The 21,379-nt window shown below is 59.1% G+C and overlaps 1 protein-coding gene across 15 annotated transcripts in view; it reads right to left on the reverse strand.

Moving 5' to 3' along the window:
* CAMK2B (calcium/calmodulin dependent protein kinase II beta) overlaps nucleotides 1-21,379 on the reverse strand; it is an 80,806-nt gene that overhangs the window by 39,769 nt on the left and 19,658 nt on the right. For 8 of the 15 annotated variants that reach the window (XM_045052081.1, XM_045052079.1, XM_045052084.1 and 5 more), the window contains exons 1-2: nucleotides 11,355-11,458; nucleotides 11,114-11,208 (exon numbers count right to left, since the gene is read on the reverse strand). In XM_045052081.1, coding sequence (XP_044908016.1) covers nucleotides 11,114-11,208; nucleotides 11,355-11,443 — 184 coding nt within the window. In that variant the 5' untranslated portion in view covers nucleotides 11,444-11,458. Of the gene's footprint in view, nucleotides 1-11,113; nucleotides 11,209-11,354; nucleotides 11,459-21,379 lie in introns of those variants that run through there. The other 7 variants (XM_023250118.2, XM_023250114.2, XM_023250113.2 and 4 more) reach the window with 1 other exon arrangement.

A 21,379-nucleotide genomic window follows, 5' to 3' on the forward strand; every position in this document is an offset into this window, starting at 1 on the left:
CACAGTACCCATTGTGCAGCTTGTGGGTTGAGAGAACCCCAGGAATCCGCCCCACTGACACCCCACGCGTCCGGCCCATGGAGTCAGTCTTCCATGTCAGACTCGCCTGCATCAACCCCACGCATGCACCTCCAGGAACTGCACTTTGAGGTCATGTTCCAGGGGAGGGTCTGGGGGTGACTTCTAAACAGGATGGGGACAGAAGGGGGGGCATAGAGTGAGGGAATAGGCCAAGCTCCCCCAGCTTCTGGGAGCCCCAGTCCCTCTGCCCTTTTCCCACCTGAGGACCCAAGGCCAGCTCTGACTGCATCCTGGGGACACACACAGCTCCCAGGTCACAGGGAGCAGGTGCAGCAGTGCCATGAGCCCTGGGGACAGAGGAGGCCCTGATGCCGCGTGCGAGAGTCTCGAGGGGGACCCCACACCAGAGGGAGGTTCTGGAGGAATGTGCGTTCGTGGGGCAAGATGCGATTCTCACAGCTTCTGACGCAGAACCCTGCAGGGGACTCCTGGGCTCAGCCATCTCACCTTGTAACCGCTCGCACGTCCTACGCGGAGACAAGCCCAAGTGCGTGCGGGCCAGTCCTGGAGCGTTTGCTCCCGTGAGGGAGGGCACTGGGCTGCGCTGGCAGAGGAGGAGCACCCCAGAGATGAAGCACAGCGTTCCTTCACGTCCGTGGGAGAGCGAGTCACACAGAGCAAAGCCAAACCGACACACTGACTGGGCAGTCGTCCCCTGCTGCCGGCTGCCCAAAATCCAACGACACGGATGCCAGCCCCCTGGCTGATTCCACCGCGCCCTGTGTGCCAGGCCAGTGCTGCCCCTGTGGTGCCCCTGAGCTGGGGGGCTGGGGGCCAGGAAGGGGGGGGGGCTGCAGCGGAGCCCTGCACACCCCACGCGGGGACAGCAGATCCCAGACCCCAGCAGCCCCCGGGAGCGAGGAAGAGGTGGGGGCTGCTCAGGGCAGTCACTGGGCCCTGCCGGGGACCCACCACCATGAGGGAGATGGACAGGCGCCCCAGGGGCAAGAAGAGACAGGCGCCTGCCACACAGCCACACTCGGGCACTGCCTGCGCCACATACACGACGGGCCTTCACCGTTTCACAACAGCACCCCGAGGAATGGCAGTGGGGGACTGAAGCCAGCTCCCCACCCACCACATGGCCCTGGCCATGGCACACACCAAGGACCCCAAGTGGGGACTCCCCATGACAGGGTCCCCCAGGAGGGATCTCCCCAGGTGGGGTCTTCTCCCCCAGGCAGGGGTCCCCCCAAGGTGGGGGCACCCCAAGCTGAGGGTAGTGGGAGGGTGCTCCCATAGTGGGAGAGGACATTCGTGGGCCCCGCAGTGTGAGCGGCAGTCAGGGTCCAGGAAACAGGTGCACAGAGACACTCAGTGTCCCCAAGGCCAGGACTCGACTCCAGGCTGGGGGCTCCTCAAGGCCCCCTCAGGGACGCAGCCCCCCAGCCCTGACACCATCCACCATACTTCCCGCCCCCGCCCCATCCCCACCTGCTCCTTGGCTGTGGGTGACTCAGAGCAGAGATGGGGGCTCAAGGAGAAGGAGGACAGGAGGGACGTGGGTGGGCGCCTGGCCCCTCGCCAGCTGCCAGGAGCAGCAGCAGAGCTGTGGCGGGCAGAAGGACACCCGCGAGGCAGTGGAGTGGGTGGAGGAGGGATGGAGGGGGAAACGGGCCCACCTGGCGGGAGGAGCTGCCAGCAGCCTCCCTAGGCTTGGCCCGGGACGGATGAGGCCACCTCTTGCGAAGTAGGGAACAGTAGCCAGTCGTACTAGATGGAACATGAAATCCCACAGGGAAAGTCTATACAGCCCGGCAGGCAGCGGGGGCTCGGAGGGCGGCTGCTGGACCCCCAAGGACTCCTGGGACAGGACAGGCAGGCTGTGTTCACTAGGGAGCCCCGCCAGCACAGGGGTCCATTGGCCTCCTTGGCCCCCCTCCCCCCGCCTGGAGGACGGCCTGGGGACACAGGGACAGCAGGGCCAGGAGGCTGGGACACGTCTGGCTGAGGTCATAGGCCACGGCAGCTGCTGCCCAGGATGCCCCACCAAATCCAGCAGCTCCTGGACAGAGCTTGTGGGGATCTGTGTCAAGGTCAGGCCCCTGCCTCAAAGTCACCATCCACTTCTGCATGGACACAGGAAGGTCCACCGAGGTCCCAGGAAAGGAAAATGGCCCGCCCTTGGGCTGTAGAGTGTGGGAGTGTGTGTGTGGTCTGGCCCCAGAGGGAGACACGGAACAGTGCTAGGTGGGGCACACATAGGGGTGGGCAAAGTCACGGGGCTGCCTTGTTGGCTGGGGGCCATGCACCAGCCAGAGACAGAGCCCCCGGGAGGATGCTGGGTGCTGACCACCTCAGGTGACTTGGGGGGAGCCACAGCCTTTAGTGGGGGGAGCAGCTCCCTGGTCGCACCCTGCACCCAGCCTGGGACTCCGCAGGGCCTGGGGCTGCTCAGTCTTCTGCTCCCTCCAGGGCAAACCAGCAATGAACCCAGACCAGTATCACCAAGCTGGGGGACTGCCTGTGTGCCAGCCTCTGGTGGCCACGGGGACGCTGGACCTGGGGCCCTGAACCAGGCCAGGCCTCACTCTGAGCCCATTTCCTACGTGTGAAAAGGGTGGGGAGGTCCCAAGAGAGGCCTCAACAGAGAGGAGACCCCAGCCCACAGCCCCCACTTCCACCCCTCCCCCATCGTGCCCTGCAGAGCTGGGCACCTGGGCTGTTTTTCCCACTTCCCTCCTCCTGCCCCACCAAAGAAGACATCTGGCAGGTGTCCCCATTCTCCTAGCCGGTGGCTTCTGTTCTTGGGAGGCAGGAAGAATGTGTGCCCCAGGGGACTGGCTGCACTAGGCCCTGGGACACCTTTGGGAGGCTCCTCCCCTTCACTGCCACCCATCTCCACACCTGTACTATCACACCGCAACAGGGAGCTTTCTAGAACCTCAGGAGGCCCACGGATACCCACATCACACATCACTCTGCACACAGGCCAAACAGTGTTCCAAACATCAACCCTGGAACTCTCATGTCCTAAGTTCTCAAGGTCGCGCGCACCGCGGCCAGGGAAACTGGGCCGGCAACCCAGTGGCTCTGAGCCTCTGTCCTGGGCATTCACACCTCCAGAGTCCCTGGGAGGGCTGGGTGGCCTGGGGAAGGATGTGTCATGGAAGATGGGTGAGTTCTGAGCACCTGCTGACACTGGTGTCTCCGACCTCGGCCTCGTCCCGGGAACAACATCCCATCGGCTGTCGGGAGGACACTGCTTTCCGGGAGGATTCAAAGTCGGGGCTTCCACAGCTTGGGCCTGCTGATGGGACTCACGGGGCTGGGACACATGAACAAGGCAGCCAAACCCAAGAGGCCTCGCAGGGTCCTGCTGGTCCCCCCCAGATTAGCACCTGCTGTCTGCTCTGCACAGACCCCTGACTCTGCCGGGGGCTTCCCACAAGGTAGGGCTACTACAGTTGCCCCAACTTTCAGATGGGGTGTGGGGCACAGGGAGGCTGGGGGTGCGGCTGGGCTGCAAGGGGTGAAGGGCTGGAGCCTGAGCCTGAGTGGGGGCAGCAGCAGCGGAGGGACCCCCACCCCGTGGTGTTTCTCGTGATGGTGCTGCCACCATGGCCGGGTGCCGGCAGAGTGACAGAGATGAAGAAAGCTCCCATCGCAGACTTCTGTGCGTGTTTTGTTTTAAAACGGCAACTGGGCACCCAGCAATTAGTATGCCAACATCAGGCAGCTGCCCCACCCCGCCAGGGCGTCCACGCCATCCTGCAGCTGCCATGGGGACAAAGACAAGCCACCGGGCCCCACCCACACGGCAGCACTAAGGCCTCTGAGCTGTTTGCAGGCCACGTGGGTCCGTGTGGCAGCTGGGCCCCCAGAGCCCACCCTCCCCGCCTTCGGCTGGCCCCCCGCTGCACAGAGGCCTTCCTCACTCCTTCCTCAGGCTGGGGGCCACCACCCAACAGGAGCTGCAGCCCAGCTGTGCAGCAAGGCCAGAAACTGAGGCCCCAATGTCCAGTGTCACCTAGCTGTGGGCTTCCTGCCCCCTCTGCTCCCAGGTGAGGTCCCCCCGCCCCACGGCCACTGCCCCAGGCAGGCCAGGCACGGTGCCCTCCTACCCTCTGCCAGAGAATAATTATTCACTTAGAAGTTGACCATGTCCCACAGTGGGGACCGGGGACACCCCGTCTCCTGTCACTGCGAAGCCTGCCTCCCACAGCCCAGGCCGCTCACACTGTTCCCAAGTGTGCCCCATGCGCCCGGGTGACATGCAATGTCCCCCCTGGGCTCTGAGCCGCTGTAATATAGGCTGCCGTCTGCCTGACCGTCCAGGGTCAGCGTCCTGTTTGCTTATGCCCATGACCCTTGGGCAGGGCCCCCACCCTCACCAGTAGTGACTTTCCTTGGAATCCTCAGTTTCAGTGACCGTGAAATGGGTCACTGTCAACTTCCAGAACAGTAGGGCATGGTGACATAGGAGCTCCCCAGTGACCACCTCCTTTCCTGCTTCCTTCCACAGCCTGGGGGACCGCAGGTGCTATTGGGCAGGGTCTCATCACAGCCCACCCCCAACAGCACCTGTGATGCTTCCTGGGCACCACCCCGGGGACGTGCTCTCGACTGTGAACAGAGGCCGAGTGCCTTCCACACTTGGGCATGGCCCCAGACGCTGCACAGCTCGCCTGCCACCGTCCTGCTCAAAGGCGAGGCCCAGACTCTGCAAGGCCTCTGAGACCCGCTGAGCTGGAGGGTTGGGGCCAGAAGGCTGCGGCCACACTGGCCAGAAAAGGCCTTTCTGACCCTGCACCCACCTCCAGGGGGCTCTTGGTGCATGTGGGGTGGGCAGGATGGTGGTGAGGACCCCTTCAGATTTGGGGAGTGGCAGACAGGCCTACAGCCCCTCCCTATAACCCCGGCCAGCCTCCTCACCCTCTCCCAACCCTCCACAACCCAAGGGGGGTGAGCCCTGCGACTGCCTGACACCACTCAGGCCTCAGGTCAGCAGGTCCCAAAGCCCCTGGGATGGACTCAGCTTTCACAAAGGCAGCCATACCCCAGAATCACTGAACCCCAGAATGAGCCGGAGGGCCAGGCTCTCCACCTCATCACCTGCGAGGCCCCAAGAATGGGCCAGGGTGTCCAAAAGGACCCCCACTGGCACAGCCTGGCCTCTACACCTTGTCTGCTCCTGCCCTGGACCCTTCTCCCTCCTTCCCGCCCCCATTTTTCCAAAACTCTGACTTCACCTACTCAGTTGATAAATTAATCACAAAGACCTATTCTTTCAACAGCTCTGTTTAGTATTGCCTGATGAATCAGAGAATGTCCAGTTAAATTTGAATCTCAGATAACCAACAAGAATTTTTTAGCACAAGTATGTCCCAAATTCAGATAAACAACAAATAATTTCCTAGTGCAAGCCCCATTCAGTTTGGGCTGAGTTTGTATTCAGTTTTTCATGGTCTATTTGAAATTCAAATTTACCTGCTAAATCTGGCAACCCCGCCTGTCCCCTCTTCTCCTCTGACTCGGGAATGAGGGTCCCCTGGCCCCAGGTCCTCTTGCTACTCCCCCCTCACTTGCACAGGGGGCCCCCAATTCCGCATTAACCCAAGTCCCTGCAACAGAACTTCAGGAGATGGGGCTGTGGAGGCGGAAGGCCCAGAGGAGAGCTCCTCCTTCCCACCCACCCTCCAAATCCCTGGGGCGACCCTCCACAGCGCAGGGTCCCTGGGGAATCCCCACGTGAGGGCAGAATTGGCTAAAAAGTTGGTGGCTAAAAGTTGGTTGGGAGTCTGGGACATACTTACTCTAAAAAAAATCACTGTGTATCTGCAATTGAGACCTGCTTAGACTGTGAGACCCGAGCTCAGCCCCTGGCCGGGGAGGAGCCTGCGGACCCGGGCTGAGTGGAGCGGAGGGGGTGCCCGAGGGAGTGCTGGGTCAAGAGGCCTGAGCTGAGGGAGGAGGCGAGAAAGCTGTTCCCGGAGTTGGGAAGGGGAGGGGAGAGGATAGGGGAGCAGAAGGGAAGGGAGGGGTAGAGCCTGACAGAGGGTGGTTTGAAAGGAGGGAGGGGGGGCCTGGACGAGGGGAGTGGAGGAAAAGGGAGGGAGGAGAGGGTAAGGGAGCTTGGGTAGGGAAAGGGAGGGAGGGGCTCCGGCCGCGCATGCTCAGTGGCCCCTGCAATGCGGCGCCCGCGCCCGCGTCCTGCGTTAACCCAGTTCCACCGAGTCTCGCCGCCTGTGGGTCAGGGGGCCCGGCGGACCAGGAAAGGCTAAGGCAGGAAAGCCACGTTTCCGCGCCGCCCCCCGCTGTGCAGAGTGGCCCTGCGCCAGTCAGGTTTCCTGGGGTGGGGGTGGGGGGGGAGCGGGGCTCAGCTCTTCCCCCATCACACCTTCCCGCAGGGGTGCCCCCAAGGCACAGAGGCCACACGGGCCTAGGGAGACCCAGGCAGGGAGCTGGGGGTGAGCGGGGCATCAGCTTGGGGATGGGAGGCCCAGAGGTGAGCCCTGATCACCTCGGTCCCCTCACCTGTGAGGTCAGCCCCCGCCATGAGGTGAACCCCACCTGTGAGTCCCACCTGTTAGCTCCTCCCCTGAAGTCAGCCCCACCTGTGACGCCAGCCCCCACCTGTGAGGTCGGGCCCCACCTGTGAGGTCAACCATCAGCCCTCCCAGCTGGGTGAAATCTGAAGCTGCCAGTGCCCCCAGGCTCTGCTCATCACAACTGTGTGTTACTGAGCAAGTCTCTGCTTCTATGGGACTTGGTTTCCTCATCTGTGGAACGGGGTGCCCACCCCCGACCTCAGGGGATGTGGAAGGTCACTGCCGAGCCACGTGAAGACTCACTACTGCTGAAGGTCAGGGAGTAACAGCTGCCTGGGCCCCAGTCCTTGCAGGGTCGTTCCTCCCCCACGTGGAGCCCCTGCCCGGGGTCACTGCTGGACACCTGCTCCAGGGGGCCTCAGGGCTTAGGCCCACGTGGTGCTGGCAGTGAGTTGGGGGGAGGGCCCACAAGACAGGTTTTGAGGCTTGTGTGCCCCATGATCTCACCCCAGCCAATTCACTTCCCTCTAACTGCTTTTGTTAACCGTCCTGTAACTGCGGGCTCAGCGCGTTCAGACCCTCCAAAATCACGTACGTAACTTGGGTCTTTGGCACCAGCTGGGTGTCATGCCCAGCGACCCGGTGAATCTGGACATTGTCAGTTCCCGCACAGGGGCCGCTTCTGTGCCCAGGGCCTGCGCTCCTCCTGGCCGCTGCGTGTGGCCGGCTGCTTTGCTATCATCAGGAGCCTCGGAGGACCGGGGCTGCTCCAGCAGGAGATGGAGCCCCCCGACACTGCACTGAACTTGAGCAACAGTGGAAGGAAGGTGGGGGGCGAGGCCTCTGGGTCCAGTCTCTCCCCCCTTCCTCTCCGCCATGGGCCCCCCGCCCTGTCCCTTCCTCCCACAAGGACAACAGCTGGGTACACATTTCTGCTGTGGTCTTCCTAGCAATGGAGCTGGCCACCTAGCAGGGTGGGGGCCCTGGCTCAGGACATTTTCTGTGACCTTGTGACCCTGGGGGGCACAACCACAGAGTGACAGCCAGGCCTTGCCCTGCCCCCACCTCCCGACCACCCTTGGGTTTGCCTCAGAAACACACTGCAACTCGGACGTCCCAAAGGCTCAGGTGTTCTGCAAGTCTGGACTGACCAGGGGCCTCCCGTGCAGACCCAACACGTCAGCAAATGCCCTAGACAACCCCCACCCCAGTCCCCACCCAGCCTCACACCCAGGGGACTACCTGCCCCCAGCATAGACTGTACATGTGCCTCTTCAAATTCGCCTACCGAAAGCACATGTTCCTTCCACCTTTCTGGAGTGCTCACCACCCGCCAGGCCCTGGTAGGGACACAGTACTGAACGAAGTCCCTGCCCACAGGGCCTGGAAGTCTTGTGGGAAAGACAGCTGTAGCATAAAAAGCAGGGTACCTGGGTCCCGGACTCCACTGGAGAAAATGTCATCAACAAGAGTTAAGCAGATAGAAGTTCAGGAAAAGCATTTCCAGAGAGAACACACATGCAAAGGCCCAGGGGTGCCTGGAAACACTGAAAGCAGCCAAGGGCTGGAAGAAAGGTCTGGGGAGGGAGGGAGAAGACAGGGCCAGACGGCAGTGTCAGGCCAGGTGAGAACTTCAGGCTTTCTGGAAGCTGGCCCCAGGAGCTTCACGGAGGCAGCAGAGAGGTGCAGGGAATAAACCAGCCACAAGTGCCCTCCAGGAGTGGGGAAATGCCCACAGGCTTGGGGGTTTCCAGGGCAGCTTTGTGGGGCCCTGGGGCCTGCAGGCTGGGTGGGCAGACCTCTGACCCGGAGCGGGGCTAGGCAGAGAGGGGAGGCCTGTGCCCACAAGCTCCTTCCAAGTACCTTACATCCAGCCAGGAGCAAGCACACACCGGTTTCATCCCTGTTTTATGGCTGGGGAAACTGAGGTATAGGGTGGGCATGTGCTTCCAAGCCCAAGCCCATCACAGCCCCACACAGGGCGCAGACCCTGTCCCCTCACCCCTCCCACTGCCCCTCAGCTAGGAAAGCCAGGAGGGGCTGGGGAGGATCCGAGGGTGCCGAGACCCTGGTACCCGGGAGGCAGCCACTTGTCTGCAGACTCCTTTTGTGCCAGAAGAATGTGCTGAACACCATGTGCAAAGTGACAGGCCGTCTGGGATGTGCTGTGAGGTGGGGGTGTGGGGCTACAGATGGAGCTGAGAGCTGACAAATGCTGAAGTTGGGGGATCATTCTGTCACTTTCTCTAGATTTGGGGAACGTTTGAAATTTTCCATAATAAAGAGTTAAACAGGAAAAAAAATTGACCAAGACCTCCATGGTACCGGGCGACACAGAGTAACAAGGCCCCCCTTCCTGCCGGAGAGTGTGGTTGTGAGGGAAGACAGGACGGGTGAAGGCCAGCCGCTCCGATTCCCGACGGCCCTGTCTCCCGCTGCCCGTCCCCAGCAGCGCCCAGCGAGGACACCGGCCCGGCGCAGGGCACCAGCACCAGGCCAGTGCTCGGCTCCACGGCCGCACCGAACATAGAGGCAGAAAAGCAGCTGTCGGTCAGCAAGGGGCCAGCAGGCTCGCTGCAGCAGGGGCAGAAGAATGAGCAGTGGTGCTTGTCCAACACATGCTGGATTTCAGGGTTCTGCCGGTCCTGACCTTCTCTGCGTGTAGAGCATTTTGCAGGTATAAACCGTGGGTGGGGCGCTTGGGGAGCTCAGTAGGTAAGTGTAGACCAGCTCAGGTCATGATTTCCTGGCTCGTAAGTTCAAGCCCCACATCGGGCTCTGTGATGACAGCTCAGAGCCTGGAGCCTGCTTCGAGTTCTGTGTCTCCCTCTCTGTCTGCCCCTCCTCACTCATGCATGTGCTCTTTTGCTCTCTCAAAAATAAAATACAACATTAAAAAATAAACACACAAACCAGGGAGTGTGAAGGTACTTTAGAGGAGCTGTGTGATTCCATAGAAATATGCCCACGTGCTTTTCTGCTTGAGCCTCACAAACTCCTATTCATCCCTCGAGACCCTCCCCTGTGCCTGCACCCAACACAGGCAGTTGTAGTGGCTTCTGTGGATGTGTCTGCTCAGGGCCAGGCACGTGGAAGGGGCTGAGTAAACCTGATGGATGAGTGAGGGTCTCCCTCACTAGTCTGGGGGACATCTGAGGGTGGGCTCTCTCCTCCCATCGTGAGCTAGAACAAGCCTGTGTTCCGCCTTAGAGACTCCACACGTGCAGACATATCCCCCAAAACATAGTTAAAGCCGGCACCCCACCAGCACCCCCACCCAGCGTCGGGGAACACAGTAGTAACCGCGTTCAGGAGGCACTCGCAGTGCTGTCTTTAGCATTACCATTACCGCCATGGTCCAAACATGGGGGCTGAGCTGTGCAAGCACGCACGCCCCAGGGCTGCCCTGGCCCCCAGGCCTCATGGAATCACCCCCTCCGGGCCCCCTCGCCACGGCCAGGCCCACGGGAGGCAGTCCCCCAAGCAGCTCCCCAAGGGGCCTCACCATCAAGGGATGGTCGGGACCTTTAGTTTCTGGATCTGCCCAGAGCTTCCCCACACGGTGCTCAGACCCAAAACAGGTAGCAAACACGGAGGACGTGGGACTGACCCCGGCTGGGTGCCCCAGGCCCCTCACCATGAGCGGGGACAGGAGTGCCCGCCCCTGGAAACTCTCGGGCCCGAAGGCCTGGTACACAGCACAGCAAGTACACAACGTCTACACGCAGCTCAAAATATGGCACTAGGTCACCCGCTCACCCCACTGGACTGTCCACCGCAGAGCCCACGGACTGAGGCAGCTCTCAGCCCCAGTTCCAGTAGGGACTCAGGCCAGCACTGAGTACACTCAGTGCCCCTCTGGTCAGAGAAGGAGCCTGTGTCTGGACACTAACTGGAGGTCCCCTGGGAGGCCAGAGAGCACCCCAGGGGCCTCACTTGACTCTCTCTCCACCCAGGTGTCACCCGGCCTCCATCTGTCTGGCCCTGGGGTCAGAGGACCCAGGGGACCCCCATGCTGCCACCTCAACAAAGGTCCTTCGGGGGTCCTGCCCAGATCCCAGCCCCTTGCTCCCTTTGGGGCTATCTTTGAGTCACCTGCCCGTGTGCTACTCCACGACTTGGACCTCAAAAGAGCAGGATTCTGTGTGCCCACAACGGGCCGCCACCCAGCAAGGGCTTGGGGTGTGCAGCGTGGGTGGGATGAGGCCACGTGCCCAGGGCCAGCTGCAACACAGCACCACTCCCCGCTGCAGGCCCAGAGCACAGCCCTGCCCAGTGCAGGCGGACGGCCCCCTAGTGCAGACGACCTGGAGGGATCGTGCTGGCAGCCGGGTCACTACAAGTCTTCAGGCCACCGAGGGCTCCCACCTCCAGCCCTCCCTGAGGCCCCAGACCAGGGTCAAGGTGGGATCCGGCGTGAGGGTACGGGTCCCTCTCTCCGCCCTCCCGGGCGGGAGGCACCACTTCATCCGGCCGAGTTCTGTGCCTGCGTGGGCCCAGCCCATGCCAGTACAGCCCACGCCTACACGGCCCACGCCTACCTCTGGCTGACAGCTTCTTGGTGTTGATGATCTTTGCTGCGTATTCATGACCAGTGCAGAGCTTGACACAGCGCCGGACCACAGAGAAAGCCCCCCTGCAGAGAAAACGGGGGACACAGGCAGGAGAGATGATTAATCTCCCTGTGAGCACCCTGCACCCAAACCACAAAGCCCTGCCTGGGCAGACGTCCATTTGAGGAAGAGACACCAAATGGGTCTGCCCTCTTTCCTTGGCGCCAACCTGATAGGGACCCTTTCCCTGGCCTGGGGGACACCCCGGTGTCCTTCAGGGTCAGCTGGGCTGAGGGCCTGCCTGGGGCCTCCTAGCATGCGCCCTCAGGCCCTTGGCACCAGACGGGGGGCCCAGTGAGTCCTCCCCAGAGCAACCAACTGGCCCCACTCCAGGCAGTACAGCCGGCACGGGACTCATCGAAGGTTTCAGAGAGAGGGAGGAGCATCGTGTCACTGAGCCGCACGGCCGGAGGACAGGGCCCCTCCCTGGTCCTCCACCTCCACCAGGCCTGTTACACAGAGCAGGAGGGGGCCCAGCGTCAGGGCTGAGAGCCAGAAACCTGAGAGAGCCGGTTACCACTGCGATGCCATCTTGAGAGGCCTGAGGACCAGCCACAGACACTGCCCCTGAGAGGAGGCGGGTCTGCCAGAGAGCAGACAGCCGGCCTGGGTCCCGTTAGAAGGTCCAGTTTTTAAGAACGCTAGACCAGGCCCATGAGCCGGGGCCAAGGAGCCGGAACAGGAAACGACCCGGGCGGTGTCTCAGGCCAGGTGGGTGGCCACTGGGGACGGGCGGGCACACCCCTCCGCTGTCCTCCCCATGAGGCCCGTCAGGCATGGGACCCCCAGGCCTATGCAGCCAAATAAATCCACGGCCACCAAGCCCCCGGTTCTGGGTGATGCCCAGGCAGTGTCTTAACGAGAGAACGCTCTTGCTACACAACAGTCCCCGCATCTATGGCTTCCTTCCGGCAGCTGCAGTTACCCACGGTGGACCAGAGGCAAATACTCCTCCCAACACATGGTCAGGTCAGCAGCCGCCTCATGCTGTGTCACAGGCCTGTGACAGTCACCTCCGTCACCGCCTCACCGAGCTTTTCACCCCATTGGGCCAGCGCGGAAAGGGCGCGTGTGGTGTCCGCACGGCTTTCTCACAACGTGTTGTCACACCAGCCTCCCTTCACCATCCTTGCTGTGTCCCTCCCCGAAGCTGACTCAGAAGTGCAGCGAAATCACAGACGTGCGCTTGGGACAGACACTGTGTCCACAGGGCTCAGAACTACACACGATTTCAGGCGTCCTCTGGGAGTCTCGCAACCTACCCCCGCTGACGAGGGAGGACTTCTGTGACCCTTCTTAAGACAAAACTTCCTTAGAACGTACTACTGGTTTCCTTGCGAAAAACTAAATAGTAGGACAGGAACCCTAACCGAATGTTTTCTTCACCACCCAGACTGTCATAAGCAATGGTGGCACTTAGGGCCACGTGTCTGCTTTTTCAATGTCCGCCCAAGAACCGGGCAGTGGCTGCCCTGGGGGGCAGGCAGGTTGGGGGACACGCACTATTCACCCCACACTCTCTGCCCCTGTGATTTTCCTTGCTACATAAGAAAAAATATAAGGAAAGGATGATTATTTTGACCCACAAAGGAGAATAACCGCCAACTTCCTGCTGCCCTAGCTTCGAATTCTACTCTGGGCTTCCTGGCCACACCGCATCACCCTCTCTGAGCCTCACTTTCCCCATCCACGTAAGGAGTGAGAAAAACTCCCGGGGCTGCCTGAGGGGTGAGAGAGGCATTGTGTGGCCACCTGCCTGAGACTGCCCTGGGCTGGTGCTCACCAGCCTCGCCCCCTGCTGGCGCCTGCACCAGCCTCCTGCTCGGAGCGATAGCATGGCGTCTGTGGACCTGGGCTGCCATCGGCTTGCCCGGACAGGGGCTATGCATGCCTCTGTGGACAGTCAGAATTTCCTGTGCCAGAATGGGACCTCACAGCGCAGGCCTACCCCCAGCCGGAAGTTGCCAACAGCCAGATGGCACGTTTATGGCAAGCCTGTGGCAGGGCGGGCGCCCGGGGAGGCCCCCAAGGACAGAGGAGGGCTCATCCTGGGAGCAGGGCTGGACCCATCAGGCCCTTCCCCCAACTGCTGCCCAGACAGGGTAAGCACAGAAATGAACAACAGGGAACCAGCAATCCTCCCGGCATTCGGCAGAGTGTGCATGAACAAAAGGACACAGAGCCAGCGCCCAGGGCTCTGGACAGTCAGCTATGCAGACCTGCCTGAGACTGCCCTCCACCCCACCTCCTGGGGGCCTGCGTCCCTCCCATGCCAGACAGTGCTTTTCCTTCCCAGAAGCTCTACACCTGGGACAGTGAGGGCCTGTTGTGAGGCCGAGGGCAGGTGGGCAGTGGACAGACGCCGGACATGGAGGAAATGAAGAGGGCAGCAGACATAGTGCTTGCAGCAGGCACTCAATAATCGAGCTCATGGGGAGCTCATTAGACACAGGCCTTTTCATCCTGATGTCCTGCCTGCCAGGTGTGAGGAGGGCACCTCCTGAAGCCCCTCTGCAGGGGTCCTGTTGCCCAGACTAGAGGAAAGTTCTAGAAAGAGCTGCCCCCATCCCTCTCTGCCATTGGTCATCTGCACCCCAATGCCCATCAAAACCCACTGCAGGACGAGTGGCTGAGCCTGGGGCTTGGGTCTCCAAAGGTAGATGCCGTGGAAATTGGCGGGAGAGGCCAGCCAGGTGCTCACGGCAGTCCCCAGGCACGGAGGGAGAAGCTGGCAAAAGCAGGGCGCGCCCAGGGGGCCGGTGTGGCCGCAGGTGACCACCGCTCCTCGGGCTTCTGGTTATTGTGGACCTCCAACCTCTCCACCTCACGCTAAGCATTGGCCCCTTCACCCTCAGCTGTCCCTGCAGAACCGCCTGAAACCGCTCCTCCCACATGAGCCACCTTCCCTCCCTGCCCCTCTGCCTCCCCTGTCCCCAGCGGCTCTGCCAGTGGGTCCCAGGTGTTGAGCTGTCGCCAGGAGTCCCCCAGAACCGCCAGTACGGAGAAGCATGTGCCGTTTGGGCCACCTGCTGTGGGCCCCAACATCCAGCTGAGGCCCGCAGCCTCCTCCCTGGGGACTCGTAGCAACATCCCACCAGAAGAGATGGCGCTGACAAAGGTAGGGTTCGTGTGCGCTGAGCTCCCAGGATGGCCCCGCGGTAACCCGGATTTTTTGTGAGCCTTGGAACCAGCAAGGACGCTAAGCACGTTTCCTTTTCTAATTAGCCTCGCGTGATTTTCAAAAGCCCCATAACAGGGCTTGCTGCCCTGGGCCTCATGATCTGAACGCTTTATTCCACTCACTTTAAAAAGTGAGTTCAACAGCAGCCGCCAGGCCTGTTATGCGGCAACCTGGAGGTTCAGAGCCAGTCCCCCACCAGGCCCTCCTCACAGGCCCCACCCTCCTGGCTTCTCCCCACAAGCGGCACTGGCAGCAGCCTGCCACGGGGGTCCCGGGGCCACTGGACGGGCAGCACGGGGAGGACCTCACCTGGATGCGGTGCAGGACCCGCGGCCCCAGGACCGCCAGGTCTGTGCCTCTTCAGGATTAAAAGGCACGTCCCGTCCTGTGCTGTACGGGGTGCGGTGGGAGGTCTGCCGGGCCCCTCACGGTTTGATCAGGGGCCCCACGGCCTCAGCCCCTCAGAAGACGCCCCCCATCCCTCCCCAGATGCCCCCGGCCCGGTCTCTCCCTGTCGTTCTGGGGGCCGCCCCTTCCGCTCCATCCGCACAGCCAAGCGCATTCGGCCCCGGGGCAGACCGCGGGGGGCACAACAGCAGGGGGGGGTGCAAAGCTCGCGTGTGGCCGCGCGGTCTCCACCGCCGGTCTCCCGACTGTCCCCACCACACGCCCGCCCCAAATGCCACCGTGAAACCTGCCGCCGACGCCGCACCTGCAGGGAGGAACTTGCCCCTCCCAGCCCTGCCCGCCTGGCACACCAGCTCAGCTCGCACCCCGCCCCTGCCGGCCCCGCCCGCCTCCCCCCTGCCCCCTCCACCCCTAGGGTCCTTGCATCCCTGACCCCTCCGGCCTCGCCCGGTCAACCTCGCCCAGTCCCTCTGCCCCGGCCCCGCCCCTGGAGGTCCTGCCCCCTTCCGTCCCGCCCCTGCATCCCCTGCTCCCTCCGACCCCGCCCCTCCACCCCAGCCCCGCCCGCTTGCCCTGCACACCAGCTTAGCTTGCATCCCGCCCCTTGCTGGCCCCGCCCGTGTCGTCCCCTCCACCTCTCCCGCCCCTGCATCCCCTGCCCCCTCCGACCCTGCCCCATCAACCTCGCCCCGCCCCTCCGCCTAGGCCCCGCCCGCCACGACCCTGACGGTCCTGCCCCCTTCCGTCCCGCCCCTTTCGTCCCCTCCGGCCCCGCCCCATCAGCCTCGCCCCGCCCCTCCCCCTCTGCATCTCCGCCCCCAGATCCCGCCCCGTCAACCTCGCCCCGCCCCTCCGCCCTGGCCCCGCCCACCAGCCCTGCACACCAGCTTAGCTCGCACCCCGCCCCTGCCGACCCCGCCCACGTCGTCCCCTCCACCCCTCCAGCCCCTGCATCCCAGCCCCCTCTGGCCCTGCCCCATCAACCTGGCCCCGCCCCTCCCGCCCCTGCATCTCCGCCCCTGGGCCCCGCCCCGTCTACCTCGCCTCGCCCCCTCCAGCTTCGCACACCAATTCAGCTCGCACCCCGCCCCTGACGGCCCCGCCCCTGCCAACCCTCCCTCCCGTCAACCTCGTCCCCACCCCTATCGGCTCCATCCGCCCCGCCCCTCGCCTCTGCCGGGATCACCCACCCCTTCTGTGGAACCCCCCCCCCGCCCACTTTCTGGGCGGACACTGCGGGGCCGCGGCAGCCCCTCTCTGCTCCCCGCTTCCCGGGCCACTCCCTGTCCTCGTCCGGTCCCGCACGAGGCTCATTTGCGGGGCTCAGTGGTGGACAGGTGTCCCCGGGGCCTTCCCGGCAGCGAGTTTAGCCACGACCCAAGTCCTCGTCTTTGGAGGGGCCGCTGCACCCCGGGAGAGTCTCACAGTTTAGAGCCGAGAAAAGCCAATAGCGGCGGAAGCACTTGGTTGGTCCTGCAGCTTCGGTTGCCATCGCACGTTAATAAATGGGTGTTCTGGAACCTTCCTGAGGCTGTCCCAGTCCATCCTGCGCGGCCCGGCCTGCCCCAGGCAGGCTCTGCTCGGGGGCGTCGGGGCCACAGCTGGGCCCACCGACACAAGTCGGGGAGGCCTTCACCCCTTCATTCCCGTTCACCTCCATGATCAGCTGCTATTTAATTCGTGTGTTCTCTCAACGCTCTGTCCCACCTTTGAGTGACATGAGCTCTTGGGGATGAAGGAACAGAGGTCCCCTGATATTTTCAGTCTCCACTGAAGCAGTTGGGTGGCAAACAGTAGCTTCTACATGAAACAGATGACTGGGATTGTGGTTTTTATGTATTTTCCTGCCAATAATAATAATGAAATATGATCCATGCTCATGGGAAAAATGGAGGCAACAAGATGTTAGAGACCAAGCAAACCGCCTCAACTTAGAGGCCAGGAGGGTATGTAAGCCTCCCTGCCTGCCCGCCTCCCCGCCAGCCTCCCCTCCGGCCTCCCCGGCCCTGGGGTTGGAGTGGTGAGGAGATGGTGCTGGTCCCCGACAGGACTTGGGCAAGCGTGTGTCCTGCTGGCCTGGGGTCCTGCTGCGGGAGTGATGTCCAGGGCCGGGCCCATGAAGGCTGCCCACCCCCCAGCGTCAGGCTGGCTCTCAGGGCCCTGGGGACTGCGTTCCTCTCCTGTCCAGGGAGGAAACCGGGAAGCGGGCCTGAATAAGCCTGGCTGCAGACCAGTGTGGACAGCATCTCACTCTATTTATGAACACCCATGCCCCCGCGGCCTCTACGGCACCCACACCAGCCATGTGTGTGAGCGCCTGGGTGGTGTACCGCCTTCCGTGTTGATCTTCACTGCACACACCATCCCCACTCTCTGACCTAGATCATGACTCCTCTGAGCAGAGAACAGTCCTTCCATGGAGACAGCGCCTCCTCGACTGGCAGGCATCTGGGACGTTTCTAATGTCCTTCCTCATAAATGGGCTGCTGCGGACACCTCGGTTATCCGCGGAGAGTTTCTTTCCAAAGGCACAACAGCTGAGTGAGTCACAACCCACAACGACACAAGTTCTCGCCATGGTCCCAGTGTCCAACCCTGGCGTTTCCCAGGCCCTTGGAATCCCAGCTGCTGCCAGCCCCGAACTCTGAGCCCAGGTAAGATGCTAAAGCTATGCCTCGTCCCTACCGTGCTAGTGTCCTGGAGCCGCCTTAAAAAAGCACCACAGGTTGGTGGCTTAAACAACAGAAATGTATTGTCTCCAAAGGCCAGAAGTCCAAGATCAAGGTGCTGGTTCCTCCTGAGGCCTCTCCCCAGCTACCGGGGGTTTGCTGGGGACCCGGTGCTCCCTGGTTTGTAGAAGCATCACCCTGATCTCTGCCTTCATGGTCACGTGACATTCTTCCTCTGTCCAAATTTCCCCTTTTAGAAGACACAGTCATATTAGATGAGGGGTCGTCCTACACCAGGGTGCCTTCATCTTAACTAATCACATCTACAACCACCCTATTTCCAAACAAGGGCATTTTCTGAGATACTGAGGTTAGCATTCCAACATACAAATCCTGAGGACACACAATTAATCCAACACACACACATGCTGGCCCTTGACTCTACCTTATGGAGTCTGCCACTGGGTGCACCGGGCAAACGTTTCCCAAATTATGTCCCTCAAATATTAGCTCCACAGGATGTTAACACATGGTAGGTACTAGGGGGGCTCTGTGGGCAAATAAGTTTGGGAACCAGTATGTTAAACAGTGTTTTCCTTCCTCCCTCCCTCCTTTCTTTCTTTTTTATTGCAGGGCTTCTCAGGGCCTTAGTATGGTCATAATCTGTACTGTGAATTTCCAACTCAGGAGTATGAGACGCAGCCTTTCCCTGACTTATTTCACCACAGAATCTTTATTCAAAAAGTCTCATGAAGGCCAGGACTGGGGGCAGAGGAACTTCTAGTCTAAGGCCTCCATACTGACCCCTTTCTGAAACCCTGTGTGGCCCACTAAAGTCCAGCAACAGACGTCTTCTGAACGAGTCCATCCACAAAGAAGGAAATGGCGGGGACATGGCAGAAATGCCCCCCGCCAGCCAGCCGATGCCCCCAGCCCACCTGCGGACACATACCCAAACATGCTTCACTTGGGAGTCTTGTGGGCACATCTCCGAGTCAGAACCCTGCAGGGCCCCCTGACCATGTGTGCTGCACTCCCTGACAAGATCTAGCTGTAAGTAAGCACAATGGTAACTAGTCAGCGGAACTTTCTACAGTCACATCAAGTTCGCACAGTCCTACACAGATGATGAGAGCCTGGCCTTGGCACGTGTCCATACTGCTTGATTTAAGTCCCATGGCTCACACGGCCACCCTCAGCACTGCCCAGACCCACCACCCCTCCCCACCACAGCTGGGACCCCTTGGGTCCCGGTCGTACAGGCTGCAGACATCCTTGAGGAGTCTCCTGAAGGGCTCAAGCAGCAAAGCTGACGGGAACAAGAGGGTGAGCACCAGCCCAGGGATGCGAGGAGGTCTGAAGTGGGAGGAACACCCTGGGATTATTTAATGGAGCAGAATTACTCTGGGAAGATGAACAAGTTCTGGAGACTGACGGTGGTGGTTATGCGATGCTGTGAATGGACTTAGTGCCGCTGAGCTGTACATTTAAATGGTTACATGGTGGGGCGCCTGGGTGGCGCAGTCGGTTAAGCGTCCAACTTCAGCCAGGTCACGATCTCGCGGTCCGTGAGTTCGAGCCCCATGTCAGGCTCTGGGCTGATGGCTCAGAGCCTGGAGCCTGTTTCCGATTCTGTGTCTCCCTCTCTCTCTGCCCCTCCCCCGTTCATGCTCTGTCTCTCTCTGTCCCAAAAATAAACGTTGAAAAAAAATTTTATTAAAAAAATAAATGGTTACATGGTACACTTTATGTATATTTTACTACAGTGAAAAAAACAAGAGGAGAACACTAAGCCACGCCCATGCTAAACCACAAAGGCAGGAGTAGCCATGTTAATTTCATGCAGAGCAGGTTTGAGCAGGACAGTTACCAGGATAAAGAGGAGCATCACACAATGATAAGAGGGTCACTTCTCTAAGAACGCATAACAAGCCTTAATGTGTACACGCCCAAAGAGAGTGAGCCAAACCACGTGAGACAAACACTGAATGAACTGCAGGGAGAAGTCGATGAATCCACGATTATGGCTGGAGACTTCAACACCCTCTATCAGAAGTAGACAGACCCAGGAGCACCTGGGTGGTTCAGTCCGTTGAGCATCTGACTTTGGCTCAGATCATGAACCCATAGCTCGTGGGTTCAAGCCCCATGTCGGGCTCTATGCTGACAGTTCAGGGTCTGGAGACTGCTTCAGATTCTGTCTCCCTCTCTCTCTGCCCCTCTCCCCACTCAGGCTCTGTCTGTCCCTCTCAAATAAATAAATAAGCATTAAAAAAAAATAGGTAGTAGACAGACCCAGCGGGCAGAAAACCAGGAAGGCCATAGCTGAACTCATCGGCACCATCACTAGACTGGATCTAAGAAGGCTCTATAGACGACTTCACACAGCAACAGCAGAACACACATTCTTCTCAAGCCCCCGTGAACATTCATCAAGACAGACCACATTCTAGGCCACCAAACACACCTTAACAAATTGATAAGAACAGAATCATACTAAGAATGCTCTAAGATCACAGTGGAATTTAACTAGAAACACAGAAAGATAGCTGGAAAACTCGACAAACACATGGAGATTAAACAACACACTTCCAAAACTAACAAGGGTCAAAGCAGAAATATCAATAAAAAATATTAAATATTTTTACTAAATGAAAAATGAAAGAAAACTTAACAAAATTTGTGGAACACAGTAAAAGCAGTGCTTAATGGAAATTAATGTCATTGAATGCATATATTAGAAAAGACTACTTAAAATAAATAATCTAAGCTTCCACCTTAGGAAACTAGAAAAAGAAGACCAAGTTAAATCCAAAGTAAATAGAAGATATAATAAAAGAGCAGAAATCAATGACATTGAAAACAGGAAATAGAGAAAATCAATGAAACTAAAACCTGATTCTTTGAAAAGATCAAATCGATAAGCCTTTAGCCAGGATAAGAAAAAAAAGAGAGAGTACACATTACTAATATCAGGAATGAAAAAGGAGCCAACACTACTGACCCCACAGAAATTAAAAGGATAGTAAAGGAATACTAGGCCCACAAACTTGGTAACATAGATGAAATGGACCAATTCCTTGAAGGACATAGTCTGTCAAAACTCACACAAGAAGAAACAATCTCAATAGGCTCGTATATGTCACAGAAATTGAATCAATAATTAATAACCTTTCCAAACAGAAGGCACCAAGCTCAGGTGGGTTCACTGGTGAATTCTACCAAACACTTATGCAAGAAGTTATACCAATTCTTTACAATCTGGGGGGGGGGGGGCGGGAGGGGAGGGAAAGAAAAGAAAAGAAAAGAAAAGAAAAGAAAAGAAAAGAAAAGAAAAGAAAAGAAAAGAAAAGAAAAGAAAAAGAAGCAGAGGGAATATTTCTTAACTCATTCTGTGAAGCCATCATTACCCAAACCAAAAACATTACAAGAAAAGAGAACTACAGACCAATAACTCTCATGAATACAGATGCAAAAATCCTCAACAAAATATTAGCAAATAGTATCCAACAATGTATGAACAGAACTAAACACCATGGCCAAGAAGCATTTATCCCAGGTATGCACGGTTGACTGGCTCAGTATTTGAAAACCAACTAACATAATCTACCACATCAACTGATTTAAAAGGAAAAATCACATGATCATATCAATAGATGCAGAAAAAGCACTTGACAAAATACATCCCCATTCACAATAAAAACTCAGCAAACTAGGAACAGAGGGGAACTATCTCAGCTTGATAAACACTGTATTAGTTCAAAATGTCACACAGTCTGGGTGGCTTGAACAACAGGAATTTATTTTCTCACAGTTCTGGAGGCTGGAGGTCCAAGATCAAGGTCCAGCAGGGTTCGGTTTCTTAGTGAGCTCTGTTCTCTTGACTTGCAAGTGGCCACCATCTCACTGTGTGCTGACATGGCCTCTCTTCAGTAG

The sequence above is a fragment of the Felis catus genome, chromosome A2 (genome assembly GCF_018350175.1).
Source record: "Felis catus isolate Fca126 chromosome A2, F.catus_Fca126_mat1.0, whole genome shotgun sequence".
NCBI lineage: Eukaryota > Metazoa > Chordata > Mammalia > Carnivora > Felidae > Felis > Felis catus.